Source organism: Schistocerca gregaria, chromosome 4, assembly GCF_023897955.1.
Source record: "Schistocerca gregaria isolate iqSchGreg1 chromosome 4, iqSchGreg1.2, whole genome shotgun sequence".
Lineage (NCBI taxonomy): Eukaryota > Metazoa > Arthropoda > Insecta > Orthoptera > Acrididae > Schistocerca > Schistocerca gregaria.
This window is the reverse complement of record NC_064923.1, coordinates 109754488-109777440: the sequence shown is the minus strand read 5'-3', so window position 1 is coordinate 109777440 and position 22953 is coordinate 109754488. Positions and strand designations below refer to the sequence as shown.

The window sequence follows — 22953 nt, the reverse complement described above, 5'->3', positions numbered from 1 at the left end:
CGCGGCTGCTACGGTCGCAGGTTCGAATCCTGCCTCAGGCATGGATGTGTGTCATGTCCTTAGTTGGGTTTGAGTAGGTGTAAGTTTAGGGGACTGATGACCTCAGCTGTTACGTCGCATAGTGCTTAGAGCCATTTTAACCATTATGTGCCCTGTTGGCGAGTGGGGACTATAATGAAACTTCATAACAGATGAAAAGCTTTATTGGAACGCGGGTCGGAAGTTGCTCTTATCTGGAAAAATAACGGCAGAGCTGCCACTGAATTGAAGGTCCTTGTCGGGTCGATATATCCACGGTCCACTTACATTAATATCATCGTCTGTCGACAGCGTAAATAACCAAGTTGTACGGAGTAGACGTGCACAAAAAGGGACAGAAAAGTTCTGGAATGTACCGAATGGGATGTGAAGTCGTGACCGGCTGCGCTAAAATTCTCGGCTGGGGTTCCAATTTAGGTGGTCCCAGAGATTCTCGACTGGTTTAAATCCGTAGACATTGGTGGCTCGCGGAGCACGGTAAACTTATCGTGGTGCTCTTCGAACCACAAACACACTGTCAGCTGTGTAACACGTTACACTGCTCTGCCAGTAGGTGCCGTCATGACGACGAAAAGCAAAGTGCTTGTAGTGTTGAACAGGGTCCCCAAGGAAGGATGCATACTTGAGTTGATTCATGGTGCCTTCCAGAATGACGTGATCACCAAGGGAATGATACAAAAACATTCCCCAGACCATAACGCTCCCTCGTCTAGCCTGAACCCTTCTGACCATTGTTACAGGGTGTTTGCTATCAGTCCAATAGAGCATAAGACGGCATTCATCTGAATGGACCACAAATCGCCACTCGGTGGATGTCCAGTTACGGTACTGACATGTAACTTCCAATCTTTGTCGCCATTGAAACAGGCGCCTACTGAGGAGGTCTATACACTGCAGCGACGGACGTTGAGGTGTCACTGTTGCTAGCCCATTGGTACATTTGGATGGTCAGTTGGTCAACATTTGCACGTCTTTTCCCACGCACACATCTCCTCAACCGTGGTTCACAAGTGTAATCGAGAGCCCATGGTGCGACACAGTAGCCTCGACGACGGGTTTGGCTAATGCCATTTTTCCATGCGCGGTGTATTTTAACCATGGCGGTAGGCAAACCTACTAACTTAGCAGCTTTGGAAATGCTTCCAGTCTCGCCCGAAGGTATATGTTCATGGCCTTTTAACGTGAAATAAATCGCTCCGTTTCAGCATTAGCACAACGATTGCACTGTTTTGTCCGCATCCACCCAACACGCTTTATATGCCCTACACTGTAAGTGCTGCCACTTCCCGTGAATGAATGCTATTGCACGTTGATGCCTGTCATAGGCGGTGGTCACGTTAATGTGACCTGACCGTAATTTTAGACAATGCGTTTTAGACAGGAACGTGCCGAGTAAAACTGTGAGGGACGGGAAAAACCCACCGTCGTTCAACAACAAAGTTAGTAAACTAATGCGAAAGCAAAGACAGCTTCACTGCAAAGTTAAACGCAGCAAAAACATCTCAGGCAAAGCTAAACGATGTCAAAGTTAGCGTAAGGAGGTCTACGCGTAAAGCGTTCAGTGAATTCGAAATTTAAATTCTATGTAACGACTTGACAGAATATCCTAGGAAGTTCTGGTCCGACGTTAAATCAGTAAGTGGATCGAAACAGCATATCCAGACACTCTGGGATGATAATGGCATTGAAACAGTGGATGACACCCTTAAAGCTGAAACAATAAACAACTTTTTCCAAAGCTGTTTCACAGCGGAAGACCGCACTACAGTTCCTCGCACGAAAAAAATGGCTGACATCGAAATAAGTGTAAAACAAATAGAAAAACAACTGAAATCACTCAACAGAGGAAAATCCACTGAACCTGCTGGGATACCAGTTCGATTCTACACAGAGTACGCGAAGAACTTGCCCTCCTTCCAACAGCCGTGTACCGCAAGTCTCTAGAGGAATGGAAGGTTCCAAATGATTGAAAAAGAGCACAGGTAGTTCCAGATATCTAGAAAGGTCGTCTAGCAGATGCGCAAAACTATAGGTCTATGCCTCTGACATCGATCTGTTGTAAGATTCTAGAACATGTTTTTTGCTCGCGTATCATGTCACTTCTGGAAACCCAGAATCTACTCTGTACGAATAAACATGAATTCCGGAAACAGCGATCGTGTGAAACCCAACTCGCTTTATTTCTTCATGAGACCCAGAAAATATTAGATACAGGCTCCCAGGTACATGCCATTTTCCTTGACTTCCGGAAGGCGTTCGATACAATTCCTCACTGTCGCCTGATAAACAAAGTAACAGGTTACGGAATATCAGACCAGCTGTGTGGATGGATTGGAGAATTTTTAGCAAACAGAACACAGAATGTTGTTCTCAATGTCTACAGACGTTAAAGTAACCTCTACTTTTCACAATATATATAAATGACCTAGTAGATAGTGTCGGAAGTTCCATGCGGCTTCTCGCGGATGATGCTGTAGTATACAGAGGAGATGCAGCATTAGAAAATTGCAGCGAAATGCAGGAAGATCTGCAGTGGATAGGCACTTGGTGCAGGGAGTGGCAACTAACCCTTAACATAGAAAAATGTAATGTATTGCGAATACATAGAAAGAAGGATTATTTATTGTATGACTATATGATAGCGGAACAAACACTGGTAGCAGTTGCTTCTGTAAAATATCTGGGAATATGCGTACGGAATAATTTGAAGTGGAACGATCATATAAAATTGATTGTTGGTAAGGCGGGTGCTAGGTTGAGATTCATTGGGAGAGTCCTTAGAAAATGTAGTCCACCAACAAAGGAGGTGGCTTACAAAAACTCGTTTGACGTATACTTGAGTATTGCTCATGAGTTTGGATTCCGTTCCAAGTCGGGTTGACAGAGGAGATAGAGAAGATCCAAAGAAGAGCGGCGCGTTTCGTCACAGGGTTATTTGGTAATCGTGGTAGGGTTAAGAAGATGTTTAGCAGACTCAAGTGGCAGACTCTGCAAGAGAGGCGCTCTGCAACGCGGTGTAGCTTGCTGTCCAGGTTTGGAGGGGATGCGTTTCTGGATGAGGTATCGAATATATTGCTTCCCCCTACTTATACCTCCCGAGGAGATCACGAATGTAAAATTAGAGAGATTCGAGCGCGTACGGAGGCTTTCCGGCAGTCGTTCTTCCCGGGAACCATACGCGAGTGGAACAGGAAAGGGAGGTAATGACAGTGGCATGTAAAGTGCCCTCCGCCACACACCGTTGGATGGCTTGCGGAGTATAAATGTAGATGTAGAATTATCTAGGCTGATTTTCCATGTTTACAGTTTGCTACAATTTGTAAAATATTTGTAGTAGTTCACAATAGACTGCTGTCGTATATAATTTAGTGACCAGTTTCAGTGCATAGTGGCAATCCTCAGACCATTGTAATAGTAGAAGGCGTACCCCAGTTATAACTATGTCTACAGGTATACGCCATAAGTCACTCTGCGGACTCTAGCGATGTTTACGGCCTGTACCAATGTCAGTTCCCTCGTTTCCAGTTCCAGTCGTCGATGGTGCGTAGAAAAATCGGTCTAGTGTTAATCATGTGGTCCTTTCTCAAGATGTACGTAGGAGGAATCGAAATGTTTGTTCCATCATTGCGACACACCCAGTACTCGTGTATGGCGTTTTGGCGGCTAGAAACGTCACCTGGGCTGACGTAATAGGGCTTCAGTACATCCGCTGCCGCCTCGGCCTTGTATGATTTAAAATGGGTACGAACAGCTGCGGAGATCAGCCGGCGTTGGACGTGGACATTACCAAAATGTTGCGCAAGGTGTTGGAAACTGATCCATTACTGATTTGAACTGTTCCGACTGTCACCCTGATTCTGACACGCTGCATGTCGAGCACCAGAGCCTCCACTTCTTTTGCGGCTACCGATTACTTAAAAACGGATGGTTTCCTATGTGGTTCTATGACTTTCAGACTTACATAATTGTCTCTGCCACCTACTCTCTGCGTTATCTGATGCTACATGATTTTTTATCAATTTCACAATCGCGGCCTGTATTCTCGCTGCGAAAACGAATTAGCGTGACATTAATACAGTTTGCCAGTACTCTCTGCTATATTGCACTGGATCATCTAGCGTAGCGGCCTGCTGCGATGCTGCGTCGAGGGGATTTTAATGTGTACCATGACTGCAGACATGTACCTGTAAACAAACTTACAAGCAAATTAATTACGTAACTTTCTTTTTCCGGCTGACAATTAAAGATTTATGACTACCCTCGTACAGATTACAGCTTGCGAAGCATATAAACGGGAATACATTTTGGATCCGTATTGACAAGTACGGAAGATCCTAACGACTGATTTATTTACTTGTCAGGTGCAATGGGATTAAGCGATATAAAGGCACTCTGTTGTGGAACGAGTCCGTTCGAAGTTTGCGGAACACTGACTAGTAAATTTATAAACAACCAATTAAAGACTTAATTGGAGAGTGCACAGAACTGCAGCAAAATATAGTCCCGTTCAAGATAACAGATTGAACATAAGTGAAGTAAGATAAGCCTTCACATTTAGGTGTCAGAGACAGAGGAATTCTTTCATATAGTGAAGACTGCAACTGTTATGGTAATAAGGGTAATCTCTACTGGGCACCTAGCGGAAACCGGCCAGTCTGGAGACTGGCTCAGAGTGGAGAAATAGAAAAGCAGAAAGGGACAAATCATAATTTCTAGTATGTATGGGTGCCGAATGGAAGTCGTAATCTCCTCCTCCTCCTCCTCCTACTCCTCCCCGAAGCCCTATGTGATAACTTCCTCCTTCTTTCCCTTCTCTGACCATCATCTCCTCTCCCTCTCTCTCTCTGTCCATCTTCTCCTCCCACATTCTCTACACCTCCTCTTGCCCTCTCTCTCTCTGTTCATTTCATCCTTCCCGCTCCCCATGTCCTTCCACGCCCTTATCCATCTATTATTCCCTCCCTCCCTCTCTGTCTTTGACCCTGATTTATTGTTCCTTCAAATTCAGATTCTAGATTAATATCCAATCATAAGCAGGTAAACCAGAAATACAACTTCCCTCTTTGCCGTCAAAACCGTCTGTGACGAAGGAAAACAAAACATCACACTGTTGATTATACAGTTTAAGTTTAAAAATACCTATAATGAGAAAGGAATATATATATATATATATATATATATATATATATATATATATATATATATATATACCCAGAAGTACAATCACTTGTGTGTGTGTGTGTGTGTGTGTGTGTGTGTGTGTGTGTGATTGTACTTCTGAAAATTTTTTATGACGTTGTTTCACTTATGTATATTACATATTTATGTATATATGAATTATAATAAAAACATGTAGCCTATGTCCATCTAAATGTTCAGTGGAACATCGTGTAAAAATCTGAAGTAAATCGTAAGAACTTTTTGAAATTTTTTCCAGTTTTGTATTATCTACTTATTTACATACTGTAAACATTTAAAAATGGGAATAAAAAACATTCATTTATTCGAATGCAAATTTTTCAAGCACAAACATGAGAAGGCTGAATATATATATATATATACACCCACTTCAAAGTGTTTTTTTTTTTTTTTCTCTGTGTCTAGCATTTCCCGCAAGCACATCACGTAATTCACTGCCAAATATTTTTTGCATGCTCGTCATTCCGCTTTGAAATGGGACTGTTCATCTTCAGTCCACGTGTCCATCTTTCAGCACCTGACCTGCCACCGGGCTTGGTCGCCAGGTTTTCTGTGAGGTACTAACCAAACATATTGCTCATAATAGCTGGGCCTATATTTATTAGTCTGCAAATTCAGTAAATACTTATATATTATTCATTATACGGTCCTCAGTCACTAGTACATACACCTGCATTTACGTCCCTTACACCCTTTGTATTAATGTAAACAGACCAGTATGGATGACGTATTTCCTACGTTGTTTTTTGTTGCAGGGATCTCGATGCACAAAGGCTACGCGTTCGTGCAGTTCACGAACCCCTTCGACGCCCGCAGCGCCTGTCTTGGCGAAGACGCCCGCACCGTCCTAGGACAAGTCCTCGGTGAGTAGAATGCCGTAATGCTCTCGCGTTGAATCTGTATACTTCTACTTTGTCGTGATGGCTAGTAAATTTGTCAACACTTGCCGCCCCTTTATGGATTGTTAATTGAACTCTGACGAAGATCTTGTATTCGCTGCTTCGGTTGCCATAACTTTTCATAAGGCAAAATATCTTAGAGTTTCCGGAAAAAAGAGATTTGTCATGGCGATGGATCCGTTTTGGATCATGTGGAATCTTCAGAGAACTGAAAAGTAGATGAATTATATCTAAAACATGTCCCCAAAGTAATAGTTTCCAAGATAGGAAACTATTATCGACTGCGATCGGTTGCAAACATGCGTCAAAAGCTGTACCAACGATTCTTGCAAAATGGACGGTGGCCTGTTTACACCTACCATCAAAACCAATGTCGACACACTGTGAGCATCGCTTTGGTCTGTACTTTCTTAAATAAATTTTCCATTTCGCAAGAGAATACAGTCTGTCACGACATTATTATGACGTTACCTTAAATGTGTTTGTACGTGTGTGTTCATCTGTATGATTGTCACAAGTGGCAAAACACAGTCAATACCGTCACTGCGCGGTAGCGATGGAAATGTTACCCATGATGGTGCCACTAAACAGAAGTTACTGAATACAGTTTTCCGTAATTCCTTCACGAAAGAAGAGGAAGTAAATATTCCAGAATTCGAAACCAGAACAGCTTTTAGCATGAGTGACATGAAGGTAGTTAACTTAGGTATTGAGAAACAACTCAAATCACTTAAGAAAGGCAAGTCTTCCAGTCGAGATGGTATACCAATCAGGTTCCTCTCAGAGTATGCCGATACAACAGCGCCTTTCTTAGCAATCATATACAACTGCTCACCTGACGAAAGGTGTGCTCCTAAAGACTGGAAAGTAGCATAGGTCACACCAATATTCAAGAAAGGAAATAGGAGTAACCCGTTGAATTACAGACCCGTATCACTGACCTCAATTTGCAGTAGGATTTTGGAGCATATACTTGACTCGAACATTATGAATCACGACTATGAAGAAAATTACTTATTGATACATAACCAACACGGATTCATAAAATATCGTTCTTGTGCAACACAGCTAGCTCTTTATTCCCATGAAGTAATGAGTGGTGTCGGCATGGTATCTCTGATCGATTCCATATTCCTAGATTTCCAGAATGCTTTTGATACCGTTCCTCACAAGTGACTATTAATCAAATTGCATGCATAAGGAGTACCGTCTCACAACGGGACCATCTATACCGTAAATCAAAGATTTTGATCCGCTTCAAATATGTTGCAGGGGCACTTACCCTGAGTACCTGGCTATCCGGTTTTTTTAACGACGTGCCTTGGTTTTTGAGAAAATCGATATTGCAGTTCATCGCGTGCTTTTTATATCCGTAACATTACATATATTCCGAGCAAGTCAGCGTAGCGCAGCGGTAAAGATTAACGGCTCCCGCGATGGATGTACTGACCATAGTTTGTAGACACTAGTGCTGTATCAGAAGCGGATAGACGATCGAAATCCTTCGTTCTTCCTTCTTCTTCTGTGCTTTGCGCATTCCTGCGAGGGTGTTTCCAGCAGTTAGAGACGTGGCGCACCATTTAAGATAATGGTTTCGCAATAGTGACATGAAATGTTCAGATCCTCAACTCATTAAAATATATTTATTTGCGTACTCCCCTTAATCCACTTCTGTAAGTACTAGGCCTGTAAGAGAACTATGTGTGACGTACTAACCACTTATTAGCAACCTGTATAAACAGAGTAGTCGGACGACCTCAGGATCTATATAAGTACTTCCATCATTGCAGCGCGTCATCATAGTAAGTATCGAAATAATTATGAAAAATTTGCCTAGATGGCACAAACTACCTGGAGTTTACCTAGGTTTCAGAGTGGCTCAAGGCTAAAATCAACACCTTGCCGCTGTCAGTGTTGATTTTAGCCTTTGACTATGCCTATTTAGGCAAGCTGTTTTATATTTGTTCTGAAGAAGGCGTGGTTACCCACGCTGAAACCTAGGTAAACACCAGGTAGTTTGCGCAATCGAGGTGGATTTTTGATAATTAGTCAGAAAATGTCTCCCGCAGATGCAGACGAAACGTTAGGTGGAAATTTTAAATATCGACCACGGCCTCTCAGCCCGCAACTTTCAATTGAAGACAACACCGGCAGTGAAAGCCTACATTGTCTAACCTGTATAAAGTTGATAGCTTTCGGCTGCCTCAAGTACTAACCCTCCCAACGTGGTTAACTGCAAATTCTTCAGTCTCCAGTCTCACTAGAACCCGTTGACCCCGTGAGACAAGGGTAACTCACTGTGGCTCAACCGGTCCTTCAGACTGCTCATTTCCAAGAGACCCAACATCCGTCCAGAGAATCGGCGAATGCTGAATGCTGAATGCTGAATGCTGAATGCTGCAAAACGCACGAATATAAACGGAAATAAATGAATGACTCTTCCGCTCACTTACGTCTATCACAGTCAAATATTACACAACGTAATGGGAAGCAGCCGTAACACAAAATGTCTCAACACATTTTAAAGAAAATAAACGCAAACAATTAATAAAGATACGACAGTTTAAATTGAATGTGAAGTTCCTTTACTAAATTTAAATTCACAGTCACACCATCAGACTAAAGTCCTCCAATACCTGGACGCGTGTCTCTATTCAAGTAGTTGTTAAAACTTTGATATGTCTCTGTAGCACCCGTACTTCCTCATATGTTCCCCTGAAAACAAGTAACAGTAATAGAAAACTAGCGATCCAATCCCTATTCATTCAGTATCTAAGAATGAGGGCACACAGCGGCTGCCGACAAAATTAGGACATAATTAAAAACTCTTTCAAAATAATTTCTCGCCAACACCCTCCGAAATATAATGAAGAAACACGTTTCATCGATATGTCCGAAGGAACTTTCCCCCTTTTTTGCTGCGGTGTACCGTAGGTATCTAGATTTCAAAAGATTGGAAAAGGGCACAGGTCATCCCCGTTTTCAAGAAGGGACATCCAACAGACGTGCACAACTATAGACCTATATCTCTAACGTCGATCAGTTGTAGAATTTTGGAACACGTATTATGTTCGAGTATAATGACTTTTCTGGAGACTAGAAATCTACTCTGTAGGAACCAGCAAGGGTTTCGAAAAGGACGATCGTGTGGAGCCCAGCTCGCGGTATACGTCCACGAGACTCAGAGGGCCATAGACACGGGTTCCCAGGTAGATGCCGTGTTTCTTTATTCCCGCAAGGCGTTCGATACAGTTTCCCACAGTCATTTAATGAACAAAGTAAGAAGATATCCACTTTCAGACCAATTGTGCGATTGGATCGAAGAGTTCCTAGATAACTGAATGCAACATGTCATTCTCAATGGAGAGAAGTCTTCCGATGTAAGAGTGATTTTTGGTGTGGTGTGTCGTAGGACCGTTGCTATTCACATTATATATACATGATCTTGTGGATAACATCGGAAGTTCACTGAGGTTTTTTGCGGATGATGCAGTAGTATATCGAGAGTCTGCAACAAATGGAAAATTGTACTGAAATGCAGGAGGATCTGCAACGAATTGACGCATGGTGCAGGGAATGGCAATTGAATCTCATTGTAGACAAGTGTAATGTGCTGCGAATACATAGAAAGAAAGATCCTTTGTCATATAGCTACAATATAGCAGGTCAGCACCTGGAAGCAATTAATTCCATAAATTATCTTGGAGTAGGCATTCGGAGTGATCTAAAATGGAATGACCATATTAAATTAATCGCCGGTAAAGCAGATGCCAGACTGAGATTCATTGGAAGAATCCTAAGGTAATTCAGTCCGAAAACAAAGGAAGTAGGTTACACTTGTTCGCCCACTGCTTGAATACTGCTCACCGGTGTGGGATCCGTACCAGATATGGTCTATAGAACAGATAGAGAAGATCCAACGGAGAGCAGCGTGCTTCGTTACAAGATCATTTAGTAATCGCGAAAGTGTTACGGAAATGATAGATAGACTCCAGTGGAAGACTGAAAAAAGAGAGACGCTTAGTAGCTCGGGACGGGCTTTTGTCGAAGATTCGGAACATACCTTCACCGTGGAGTCTAGCCGTATATTTCTCCCTCGTACGTATATCTCACGAAGAGAGCATGATGAAAAAGTCAGGGAGATTAGAGCCCACACAGAGGCATACCGACAATCTTTCTTTCCACGAACAATAAGAGACTGGAATAGAAGGGAGAACCGATAGAGGTACTACGACACACGCCGTCAGGTGACTTGCAGAGTATAAATGTAGATGTAGATTATTACATTTCCGCTGCTCATACAGTTTGAGGCGTGACGTTTTAATTTATTACTTTTTTACTGCTAACTATTCGCTGCACGTTTTGCAGATACAGATATAGCGCTGAATGTACTTACAAAAGTACATCATTGTACCATTATTGTAACGCATATAGTTAAGGAAATATGACATTACTTAGGATTATATTTATCCAGTATATTAAAATGGGTCTGTATTTTGTAAAACATCCTTTGCGTAAATTAGAAAATTGATACGGTAATATTCACACGTAAATATACTGTTGCATTACCATTTTGTGACTTGCTTTTTTGACATGATTTTGCTGTGACCAAGCTCAGCAAAATGAACTGACACTATGCACTTCTTGGCAAAAATGTCTTGCTGGAACATGGACTGAGGTGAAAAAAGTCACTGAATACCCCCTAATATCGTATCGGACTTCCATTTGCCTGGATGAGTGCAGCAACTCGACGTGACATGGACTCAACAAGTCCTTGGAAGTCCCTTGCAGATATACGAATATGGGACCATGCAGCCTCTATAACCGTCTGTAACTGCGGAAGTGTTGTCGGTGAAGGATTTTATCTGCGAACTGACCTTTCGATTATGTCCCATAAATGTTCGACGGGAATCATGTCGGGTGACTCATCTGACCTTGCCACCGTTTTGCAGTCCAACCGATATGGTCACGGGCCCAGGAGAGGCGGTGCAGGCGATGTCTCACTGTTAGCAAAGGCACTCGCCTCTGCTGTCTGCTACCATAGCCCATTAGCACCAAATTTTGCTGCACTGTCCTAATGGATACATTCGTCGTACGTCACACATTGATTTCTGCACTTATTACACGCAATGTTCCTTCTCTGTTACCTCTCACAACTCAACGCAAACAACGATAATCAAGGCCGTTACGTGAAAGCCGTCGGCTATTGCGGTGTCCGTGTTGAGAGTTAATTTAAGAAATTTGGTATTCTCGGCACACTCTTGACGCTGTGACTCTCGGAATAGGAACCGCGCGACTGCTACGGTCGCAGGTTCGAATCCTACCTCGGGCATGGATGTGTGTGATGTCCTTAGGTTAGTTAGGCTTAAGTAGTTCTAAGTTCTAGGGGACTGATGACCACAGATGTTAAGTCCCGTAGTGCTCAGAGCCATTTGAACCATTTTAACTCTTGGAATATTGAATTCTCTAACGAAATCCGAAATTGAATGTCCCTCACGTCCACCTTCAAGTAGCAATCCGCGTTCAACACTGTTACGTCCTGTCCGACAGCCATATTCACGTCGGAAACTCACCTGAGCATAAATGACAGGTCCATCACTGCATTCTTTTATGCCTTTTGTACGCAATACCACTGCCGTCCGCATATTTGTATATCCCCAACCCATATGTGCATAAGACTTCTGCACCTCACTGTATAAAGAGATTATCAGTCTCTTGGTTTACCTGTTTTAGTTTTGACTGTGGATCGATAATCGGAAATTAACAAAAGCAACATCATGGTGTTTTGAACAACAAAGGTTTAACGTACTTAAACTCTACTATTTTTCACATTAACTTATCTATAAAGTATTCAAATGTTTTAAACTGTTTTATACATAGAACCTCGATCCTTTAAAGAGTATGGAGTGGAGATTACAAGTGATATGGAAATTGAAGACTGGATGTCTCAGGGCATCGTGAACATTTTTGGCTGTTGATATACTTTCCGGGATGTGAGGTCGTGGTCCAAGAACTTTTTCTGCTCCTTACGTTTCGTCCAGGACTGCGCTGGACTTCCTCAGAGGCGCTGCTCCGCTGAGTCTTGCCGACTGACTGGTCGGGTGTCTGAGAGCGACTTATATATTGTGAGAAAGAGGGGCGCGTGGTTCAGGTGACACGTGACGAGCAGTGATAACCCGTAGCAAAGATAAGGTTGACTATCGATTACCACCTTGTCAAGATAAAAATTGTTAGCAATTTTGTAGAGCCACTGTCCATATATCGCTGAGTTTCATAGCCTCCTCTTTCCTATTAAAATTATCATGATGTTTATAAATTTCAATAGCTTCTCTGTATAGGCGTGGATAGTAATTTAACGTTGTAGATAAAACTCCGGTATCCGAAAACTTTACTTGGTGGTTTCCTGGTTGAAGAGCATGTTCCGCAGACTTTTTTTTCTTCGATATGTGGAAGAACAAGAGCTTAAATTCCTCTGTTAGCGTTGTACGAGTAAATTGTCTGATACTGTATTAGCATTCGATGTGGATGGGAAGGGTAGGGTACAGGGGTGCCGACGTGCAGAAGGCTCTAGTATATTCCCAGGTTCCTCGCTTAAGACTGGTTCTCCAAATTTTGTAAATAGGTTTCCGCGAGATAATTGTAGTATTCATCCGAGCGTCTACGTATTCATTTTTTTTATTTTTTGTAATTTCTGTAACGATCTTCTGTTAGTAGTACAGACCCCTATCCAGTTGCCATCCTTTGTGTACACTCAGTATCCTTTGTTCTATTTGCTATGGGTCCAAAATAAGTGAGCAGTTCAAATGATTCAAATGGCTCTGAGCTCTATGGGACTTAACTTTTGAGGTCATCAGTCCCCAAAAACTTAGAACTACTTAAACCTAACTAACCTGAGGCCATCACACACATCCATGCCCAAGGCAGGATTCAAGCCTGCAACCGTAGTGGTCGCGTGGTTCCAGACTGTAGCGCCTAGAACCGCTCGGCCACTCCGGCCGGCAAGGGAGCAGTATTCTCGTGCCACTCACGCAGGTATTCTGTAAGCAGCCCTTGTCATAGACCGACCGCGTTTCAGGGATGGTTTCTCCGTTAGGGCTAAGGCTGTTTTCCTGACCCATCAATCCTCCTTGGAGTCCGTTCAGAATGACCACACCGTTAACGACACTTTTGGTCCGTAACCTTCCTTTCTTACTTTTCAGCGGCACACAGCCACATTTGGCGAGAAATAGGCTAGCCTTCTTCGAAGAAGAATGAGCACAGCTGTTTTCCACCCTACGCACAGACGTAGGCCAAAAACATGAAAATACAGCGAGCAATGAATGCTTGAAATTAAACTTATGCGTTATTGTATTTCACCACGGACGGTAATGCAATGTCCTCAATACTGCTAGGTTCCAAGTATTAGTCGCGATCAGAACTACGTTCTGTTTAGTTGTGAGTTTGGAGCTACGGCTATTCGAACGAGAGCAAATTTTTGGTGTTCGTATGGTAGGTACACCCATAACCAAGACAGCCGTAGTGTTTGATATTTCAAGAGGCACGGTTTCGAAGCTTTAATCCTCATATACAGAAAGTCGTAAAACTTCATGCGCTAAGTCACAATGCGGACGAGAGTGTGTATTGAGTGATAGTGACGGACGGTCATGGAAGACGATTGTGACGAAAAATAAGACGACACCTCAAAATTTCACGTCCGAAGAGAATGTAAGCACTACCGAACCCTGTGAGCACCAAAACAATGCGAAGGGACCTTCACAAGCAGGGCAGGCAGGAACCATGTACAATTCATCGGTGACGCAAAAGCCCGTAACAGGAAAACCTGCTGCCTAAGTCACATAACCTGGCCTATGGATCAATGGAAGAAAGCCATTTGGTCGGATGAGTTTCTGTTACCAACTTCCGGGCTAGTTTACGTCCCAAGAGAGAGACATTGCGGGGATTCAGTGATGACCCGTGTTGTCATTCGTTGTATCCCACGAGCAGCATAGTTACTCTGCAAGGCGGAATTACTGCTAAGGATAGTGTGAGCGTTTTCGCTGACCAGGTCCTTCACATGGTACAGCGTTTGTTGTCCAACTATGGACCTGTGATCAATCATGACAGAGTCTCTGTTCACAAAGATCGCATCGCATCGCTTTGCTTCTCAATTAGCGTGACTAAATTTCAATATTACTGAGTGTCCGTGGTCTATCTCGGAGACAAGGGTGAGTGAACGCTACCGACCTCCATCATCGGTACCTAAAATTGCCGGCAGAATGGTATAAGATTCCGTTAAAAGCTGTACAGTATCCCTCCTTCCCAAAGAACTAGGACTTGTTTTGAATGCGAAGGGATTTCTGCACCGTATTATGCGAGGTAATTTGGTTTCGGTGTTTCCAGATATGTAGTTCCGGAGACTTTTCAATAACGATGGAAATCGTATTACATATTCAAAAACAGATAGTCCCACAATGATTACTTTATGGATCCTTTACCTAGTTTATTCTCAGTCGTGATTGAACCAGTGTGGAAAAATTTCTACTACTAACACTGCATCTTCGCATCGAAGTTTGCTGTCGTTACATACGTACAACGCCACAATATGCATTGCGTATTGTAGTAATTCACACGTACCACTTGTATCTTTCATTATGCCATATTTTTGTGCTTAGCTTGATTAATAGCTGGAAATCAGGAAACTTTATACCTCCGATTCTGTACGTAATCCAGCTCCAGTGTTTAAAACGGCTTCAAAAGTTTTGTTTCAAATGATTTAATGTACAAAACATTTGGCATTAAACATGTAGTACGGTTGTCACTGAAGACAGATAACTCCATTTAGTTCTGTTTTATTAGTGTCGGAAATGTCTTTTTACACAACGGATGAGTATGGGCTGGAAAAATTTTCGTTCCGTTTTAAGAAGAGCTGGTTTTTCAAGAATTTGAATTTTTATGACGTCCTGAAACATGAATTAAAGGTCATACAGTGAAAGAATTTTGCAGGTGAGTGCAGCGATGTATGCGAAAACAGTTTGCAAAATCTGCTAAAGTGTTGATAGTACAAAAGAAGTCATAAATTAAATCGTCGTACGTAGTGTTGATAGTACAAAAGAAGTCATAAATTAAAAAGTCGTACGTAATGTTGAAGTTGTAGTGTATGAATAGTTAAAACGCGGTAAGCTACAAGTTTTTTTCGGTCTATAATTTTTATGGGTGGATGTCAACGAGAAGAAGTCTTGAAGAGGTTTTAAATTATTCGTCAAGTGTGTTGGAAGTGGCTAGGTGCTCTCGCTCTCAAATAGAGGAAAATATGTGGAGTCGGCAAACTTTCTTGACCGCGATAAGTGTCACATATAATTCGTTGTACGTAAACTGAAAGTGGGGAGAGGAAGAAAGTAAAGAAAAGCTTCAGTGGTACGTTACGCGTAATCAGCGAAGACGAACGGGAAGCCGGCTTCTGTGGCCGAGCGCTTCTAGGCGTTAATCCGGAACCGCGCTGCTGCTACGGTCGCAGTTTGGAATCCTGCCTCGGGCATGGATGTGTGTGATGTCCTCAGGTTAGTTAGGTTTAAGTAGTTCTATGTCTAGGGTACTGATGACCACAGATGTTAAGTCCCAAAGCGCTTAGAGCCATTTGAACCATTTGAACCGATGAGAATGGGTACCGCGCTGGGAGTCAAACCCAGGATTTCCTGCTTACCAGGCAGGTGCGACAACCACTGCGCCAGTTGGGACACAGCGTTGACACCTCTGCGAGGACTACCTCGGCACTCTTCACGGCTTTTTCACACTCCCATTGAGCGCCGCCTATCAACTGTCGGATGTTCTTGTGAATTCCCACCGAAGAAGGTGGATCCGTCACCCAGCTAGGCGAATGAAATATTTGAGTGCGTGGCGTCTGTTCCTTTCGGAAATGTCCGAATTCATACAACATGTATTTCGGTTGCCGTGTGGGTAGACTTTTTGCCGCACGAATGTTGCCCGGGGCGTCACTGCTACCACATGCACGAGCGAGCGCTAAAAACAGATCCTGCTGTGCTCCATCCAGGAATGAATCTCTAGAAAAGCCAATGGAGTGTGGTTCATTGAACCCTCTGAAAGACACTTAATTGTGAATATCAGAGTAATCACGTAGATGTAGATGTAGCAGTGTGTCCTCAATCGCATCAGAACAGGACACACCCGAGCGGAAGAAAGTCTCTGCGTGGATGTAGAATGGCCGACGCCCATGTTGCGACTGTGGAACCAAAGAACGATCAACAACGCACATAATATACGAACGCCCGACGAGAAAGTTCGGGGAAACCACGAAGGCAGGCGGCAATGAGCTGGTTAAGATCGCTAGATGCACAAGTGTGATAATAAGATGAAATTACTTTAATATTGCAAATACCCGGTCTCCTCTGTCTGATCTTTTCAGCGTTCTGTGATTTTACGTCTAGGTGTAGTTGTCAGTGTGACGTTTAAAAATTCGTAATTAACCATATTAGATCTACATCTTTATCTACATATATACTCCACAAGCCCCAGTACGGTGCGTGGTGGAGGGTACATTGTACTACTACTTATCATTTCCTTTTCTGTTCCATTCGCAAAAAGAGCGAAGGGGAAAACGACTGTCTAGATGCCTCCGTATGTGTCCTAATTTGTCGTATCTTATCTTCATGGTCGTTACGCACGGCTCATCTTGGCGGCAGTAGAATCTTTCGGCAGTCAGCTGCAATTGCCGGTTCCCTAAATTTCTCAATAGTGTTTCCTGAAAAGAACGTCGCCTTCCCTCCAGGGAGTCCCAGTTGAGTTCCTGAAGCGTCTCCGTAACGCTTACGTATTGTTCGAACATACCGTAGCAGCCCGCCTCTGAACTGCTTCGATGTCTTCCTTCAATCCGTCCTGGTACGGATCCCAAACACACAAGCTGTACTCAAAAATAGGTCACACTGGCGTCCTATATGCGGTCTCCTTTACAGGTCAACGAATGTTTCCCAAAATTCCCCCAATAAACCGAAGTCGACTATTCGCCTTCCCTACCACAGTTCTCACGTGCTCGTTCCACCTCATACCGCTTCGCAGTGTTACGCGCAGATATTTAAACGACTTAACTACGTCAAGCATGACAGTAGTAGCACTGTACTCTAATAGTACAGCTTCGATCTTCCTACTCATTCGCATTAACTTCTATTTTTCGACACAGGGAGCTAGCTGCCATTCGTCACACCAAATGCAAATTTAGCCTAAGTCCTTTTGTATATTCGTAAAGTTACTCAATTTCGACACCTTACCCTCCACCCATCATCATCAGCAAGTCGACAGCAGATTGTTTACCACTCTGTCCGCCAAATCATGAATGTAGATGGAGAACAACAGCGGTCCTATCATACTTCCCTGGAGCACTCCTCACGATACCCTTGTCTCTGATGAACATACGCAGTCGAGGACAACGTACTTGGTTCACTATTTAATAAGTCTTTGAGCCACACACATATATTTCTGAACCTATTCCACATGCTCGTACCTTCATTAACAGCCTGCAATGGGACACCGTGTCAAATGGATTGCGGAAATCTAGAAACTATCGAATCTGCCTGTTGCCCTTGATCGATTATTCTCAGCACTTCGTGTGAGGAAAGGGCAAGCTGAGTTTCGCATGAGTGATGCTTTCTGAAACCATTCTGATTCGTGGACATAAGCTTCTCTGTCTCATCAAAGTTGATTATTTTCGATTTGAGGATGTTTTCAAGGATTCTGCAGTATGCAGAAGTTAGGGATATTGGTCTGCATTAGTCTCTGCTAGTAACAACATTTATTTATTGCTATATATAATATCCAAACACTTTACAGTATATATATTCACTTACGAAATTTGTTAATAACAATCGCCGGCTTGTGTGGCCGAGCGGTTCTAGGCTCTACAGTCTCGAACCGCGCAATTGTTACGGCCACAGGTTCGAATCTTGCCACAGGCATGGATGTGTGTGATGTACTTAGGTTAGTTAGGTTTAAGTAGTTCTAAGTTCTAGGGGACTTATGACCTCAGAAGTTAAATCCCCTAGTGCTCAGAGCCATTTTATTAACAATCCGAACGAATTCAAAAGTAATAGCAGTGTAAATGGCTACAACACTAGGACAAAGGATGATCTTCACTACTCAAGATTAAATCTAACTTTGGTTCAGAAGGGGGTAAATCATGCCGCCACAAAAGTCTTTGGTCACTTACGTAATACCATCAAAAGTCTGACAGACAGCCATATAGCATTTAAAAGGAAATTAAAAGAATTTCTGAATGGCAACTCCTTCTACTCGTTAGACAAATTTTTCGATATAGTAATTGGGTAATTTCCCCAACCCCCACAAAGAAATAAAAATATTAAGTGTCATGTAATATTTTGTGTAATGTAATATCTTGTATATCAAAAAGTTTCAGTTAAAGTGAGAGGAGAAAGTACAAACTGGATCAGACTAGAAAAAGGAGTAAGACAAAAATGCTATCTATCACCTACTCTTTTCAACCTCTACTTGGAAAATATGATTGACCAATGCTCATTAGATGACAAAGGAGTAGAAATTGGAGGAAGAAGAGTGGGGTGTTTGAGGTTTGCTGATGACACGGTCCTTTTAGCCACAAGAGAAGAAGAATTACAGGATTTGGTGGACATCATTGCAACTAACGGAAAAAAGTATTGGCACTAGGAGGAAATAAGGAAATAAAAATTATGCTGAACGGAGAAATATTACAACAGGTACAAAATTTTAAGTATCTTGGAAGCAGGATAGACACCGACTGGAAGTGCACCATAGAAATTAAAACAAGGATAGCAATGGCAAAAGAGGCGTTTTATAAGAAAAGGAGAATTTTCTGCAGCGCTCTGGACAGAGAACTCAGAAAGAGGCTCATAAAATGTCTTGTATGGAGTGTTCTTCTATATGGCGCTGAAACTTGGACTATGAGGAAAAAGACAGAAAAAGGCTGGAGGCTTTTGATATCTGGACATGGCGGAGGATAGAAAGTATAAGTTGGATGGACAGAGTAAGAAATGAAGAGGTACTGAAAAGAGTGGGAGAGAAAAGACAGTTACTAGATGTAATAAAGAGAAGAAAAAGAAATTTGATCGGGCATATATTAAGAGAGAATGACGGACTGATAAAAACAGTTGTAGATGCTTATCTAGAAGGGAAAAGAAGCGAGGAACGAAGAGATTCTAGATACTGGATAACATGATGGACGGTACAACATACAGCAGCCTTAAGAAGGAAGCAATGGATCGCAGAAAATGGAAAGGCAAGGGACCTTTAAAACAGAGGATAACTGATGATGAATAACTTGTATAGACACCTTTCATTAACCTGACACGTTCCACATCATTACGAAGTGTTGCATTCATGATCTATGGAACAAGTACTAATCCGATCTAATCAAATCTAATCTAATCTAAACTTTAAAAAATTAATTTAAATATACCACACGATTCTGCAGATGCGCCATCGATATGATGATATATACTGGGCTACTTGCGATCCGTGAGCTACTCTGCGTCTACCTTTAATATTCATTTATTCCAATGAAATTCTGACATGATGTTATACCGGTTAACGAGTAGATTACGGTATGACAGAAATTTTAATTTTCAAATTAGGGATATAATTATATGAAATACCGAAAATCGAATTGTTGTTGCCTGTGTAATCCCGAAGATGAGCATTGTGGAACTTGGAAAGGTTGATAGGGTGTTCGTCCTTTAGTAGTGTAGATGTCGTAAGAATAAAATCTGTTATAAGAATTTAACTATAAGTAAGCTGGAAGCTCGTAGATGTTATATAAAAGCTTCAAAAACTTGTAGTATGTAATTCTGGGTGAGTGTGTGCTCTGCCAAGTTGTCAACTAGACGAGTACGCTGAAGAATATCTTAATATTATTAGCGTTATGTAACACTTACAAAAACACTGGGAAGACCACCGCGTGTTAGGTTAGTCATTCCCCAGAAGTTTTTTTATTTCGTGATAGTTTTTCTCTCCTGACTTTTAGGAGCGCCAGCTGTAGAAATTTAGGCATTAAATTACTTTCTTTTTTCCCCTTTATGTACTGAGGGGCGGGAAGAAATTCCCACATCCACAGTGAGAATTCCCCGCACTCGCAGAGATGAAGTAGCGACAAATTTGTCACCTCGCTCACCGGAATACCGCCTTAGGACGCCCCCACCCCCATACGTTATCACCACAGAGAATCCTCCTGGCGTCCATTGAAGACGACTTCCGAGAACCTCTCTCCCGCTGGCGGAGCGAAATCTGCGGCTGTATTCTGCGGTCGGTTGTGTCGGCCGCCGCGCTGGCACTCGACTGCGGATATTGTCGCCGCCCGCAGAGTAGACCAGATCCGACTGCAGCGGCAGCTGGGCGTCTCGCTCTTCTAAGCCGCTCACCGCACGCCCACTGTACTCACAAGTCCCCCCGCGCTGTCGCGAGTGAAACGGACGCCGCCCGGCGGAACTGCCGAGGAGTGGTGCCCTAAAGTCGTTGGGACATGGGGATCTCGGCGGGGCGCCAATCCTTTTACCGAGCGAACTGGCGGGAAGCTACCAGCGGAAGAAAAATTCCACCGCAATTTACGGTTCATTTCTCGGACTGTTCATGTGAATAATATACACTACCGGCACATTAAAATTGCTACACCAAGAAGAAATGCAGATGATTAACAGGTATTCATTGGACAAATATATTATACTAGAACTGACATGTGATTACATTTTCACACTACTTGGATGCAGAGATCCTGATAAATTAGTAGCCAGAACGACCACCTCTGGCCGTAATACCACAGTTCATCAAGAGTAGTGACTGACGTATTGTGACGAGTCAGTTGCTCGGCTACCATTGACCATTGAGAGATCTGCAGAATGTGCTGGCCAGGGCAGCAGTCGAACATTTTCTGTATCCAGAATGCTCGTACAGGACCTGCAACATGCGATCGTGCATTATCCTGTTGAAATGTAGGGTTTCGCAGGGATCGAATGAAGGGGAGAGCCACGGATCGTAACACGTCTGAAATGTGACGTTCATTGTTCAAAGTGCCGTCAGTGCGAACAAGAGGTGACCTAGACGTGTAACCAGTGGCACCCCATACTATCACGCCGTGTGATACGCCAGTATGGCGATGACGAATACACGCTTCCAATGTGCGTTCACCGCGATGTCGCCAAACACGGATGCGACCATCATGATGCTCTAAACAGAACCTGGATTCCTCCAAAAAATGACGTTTTGCCATTCGTGCACCCAGGTTCGTCGGTGAGTACACCGTCGCAGGCGCTCCTGTCTGTGATGCAACGTCAAGAGTAGTCGTAGCCACGGTCTCAGAGCTGGTAGTCCGTGATGCTGCAAACGTCGTCGAACTGTTCGTGGAGATGGTTGTTGTCTTGCAAATGTCCCCATCTCTTGACTCAGGGATCGAGACGTGGCTGCACGATCAGCTACAGCCAAGCGGATAAGATGCCTGTCATCTCGACTGATAGTGATACGAGGCCGTTGGAATCCAGCACGGCCTTCCGTATTACCCTCCTGAACCGATTCCACATTCTGCTAACAGTCATTGGATCTCGACCAACGCGAGCAGCAGTGGCGCGATACGATAAACCGCAATCGCGACAGGCTACAATCCGACCTCTATCAAAGTCGGAAACGTTATGGTTCGCATTTCTCCTCCTTACACGAGGCATCACAACAACGTTTCACCAGGCAACGCCGGTCAACTTCTGTTTGTGTATGAGAAATCGGTTGGAAACTTTCCTCTCGTCAGTACGTTGCTGGTGTCGCCACCGGCGCCAACCTTGTGTGAATGCTCTGAAAAAATCATTCGCATATCACAGAATCTTCTTCCCGTCGGTTAAAATTCGCGTCTGTAGCACGTCATCTTCGTGGTGTAGGTAGCAATTTTAATGGCCAGTAGTGTAAGTAAAAACTGCATATTCTCCAAGGCAATTGTTGTGTGGAAATCTGTGGTCGCATTAATCCGTTAAATACCAACTTTTTTCTGTGTTGCCTGATTGACTTACATATGAAGGAAAGGAACATAAAATATTTTTAAAAAATGCAATAACCTTGAAATAAATGATTTGTTTAAATCGATCCCCAAACGGGGATCATGGCATATGCCACTCTCCTTTTCCATTTTCTTTTATTTTTTGTGCCAGAAAACAAAACAATCAATATGGATTCAAATACTGCACACAGAATATTTTCTCACTTTTTTCCTTGCAAATTGCACATTTTCGTTGTTTCCCCAGTGTTGTGCGTTCAATTACATGTCCGTTTTCAGAAATCCTGGGTTTAGTTGGAACACATGAAAGAGATGATTTTTGGAATGACGGGCGTCCTGCCGCTTCCGGAACAGAAGCACCAGATGATTGAACAAGATGTGCCCTTGACTCCATCCTCTGGAATTGAAGAAGTGGAAGAGATTCATTCCAGAGGGAGCAGAAGGCGTTCGCGTTGACCAACGCTACAGCTAATTCATTGGTGAACAATATGAAGTATCACTGCTTACCTCGAATCCTCACACGATATTTCTGCACAGCCCAGTCCAGTTTGTCCACACCTCCCATTTGATTATTATATTTTGAAATAATTCTTGGTTGTGGAACGTGCATTTCTTTTTTCTCAGCTTTGCTCCATTTCTGTACTTGGCTTACTGGATGCACTGCCTCATGCTTTGACAAGGGCTTTACACTTTGTTATCCTTCCACATTATTGCCATTATCTCCGTATTCCTATCAAATCTATAGTCATATGCACTTCTTAGTTTCTTCTGTATGCTGTTCTATTGGACAGTAATTCATTCGGTTCCACT

General features: G+C 43.0%; 1 protein-coding gene across 1 annotated transcript in view; it reads left to right on the top strand.

The window, feature by feature from the left end:
- LOC126267344 (RNA-binding protein Raly-like) overlaps window positions 1-22953 on the top strand; it is a 953265-nt gene that overhangs the window by 341749 nt on the left and 588563 nt on the right. Inside the window, exon 3 of the mRNA XM_049972467.1 lies at window positions 5994-6101. Coding sequence (XP_049828424.1) covers window positions 5994-6101 — 108 coding nt within the window. The remainder of the gene's footprint in view (window positions 1-5993; window positions 6102-22953) is intronic.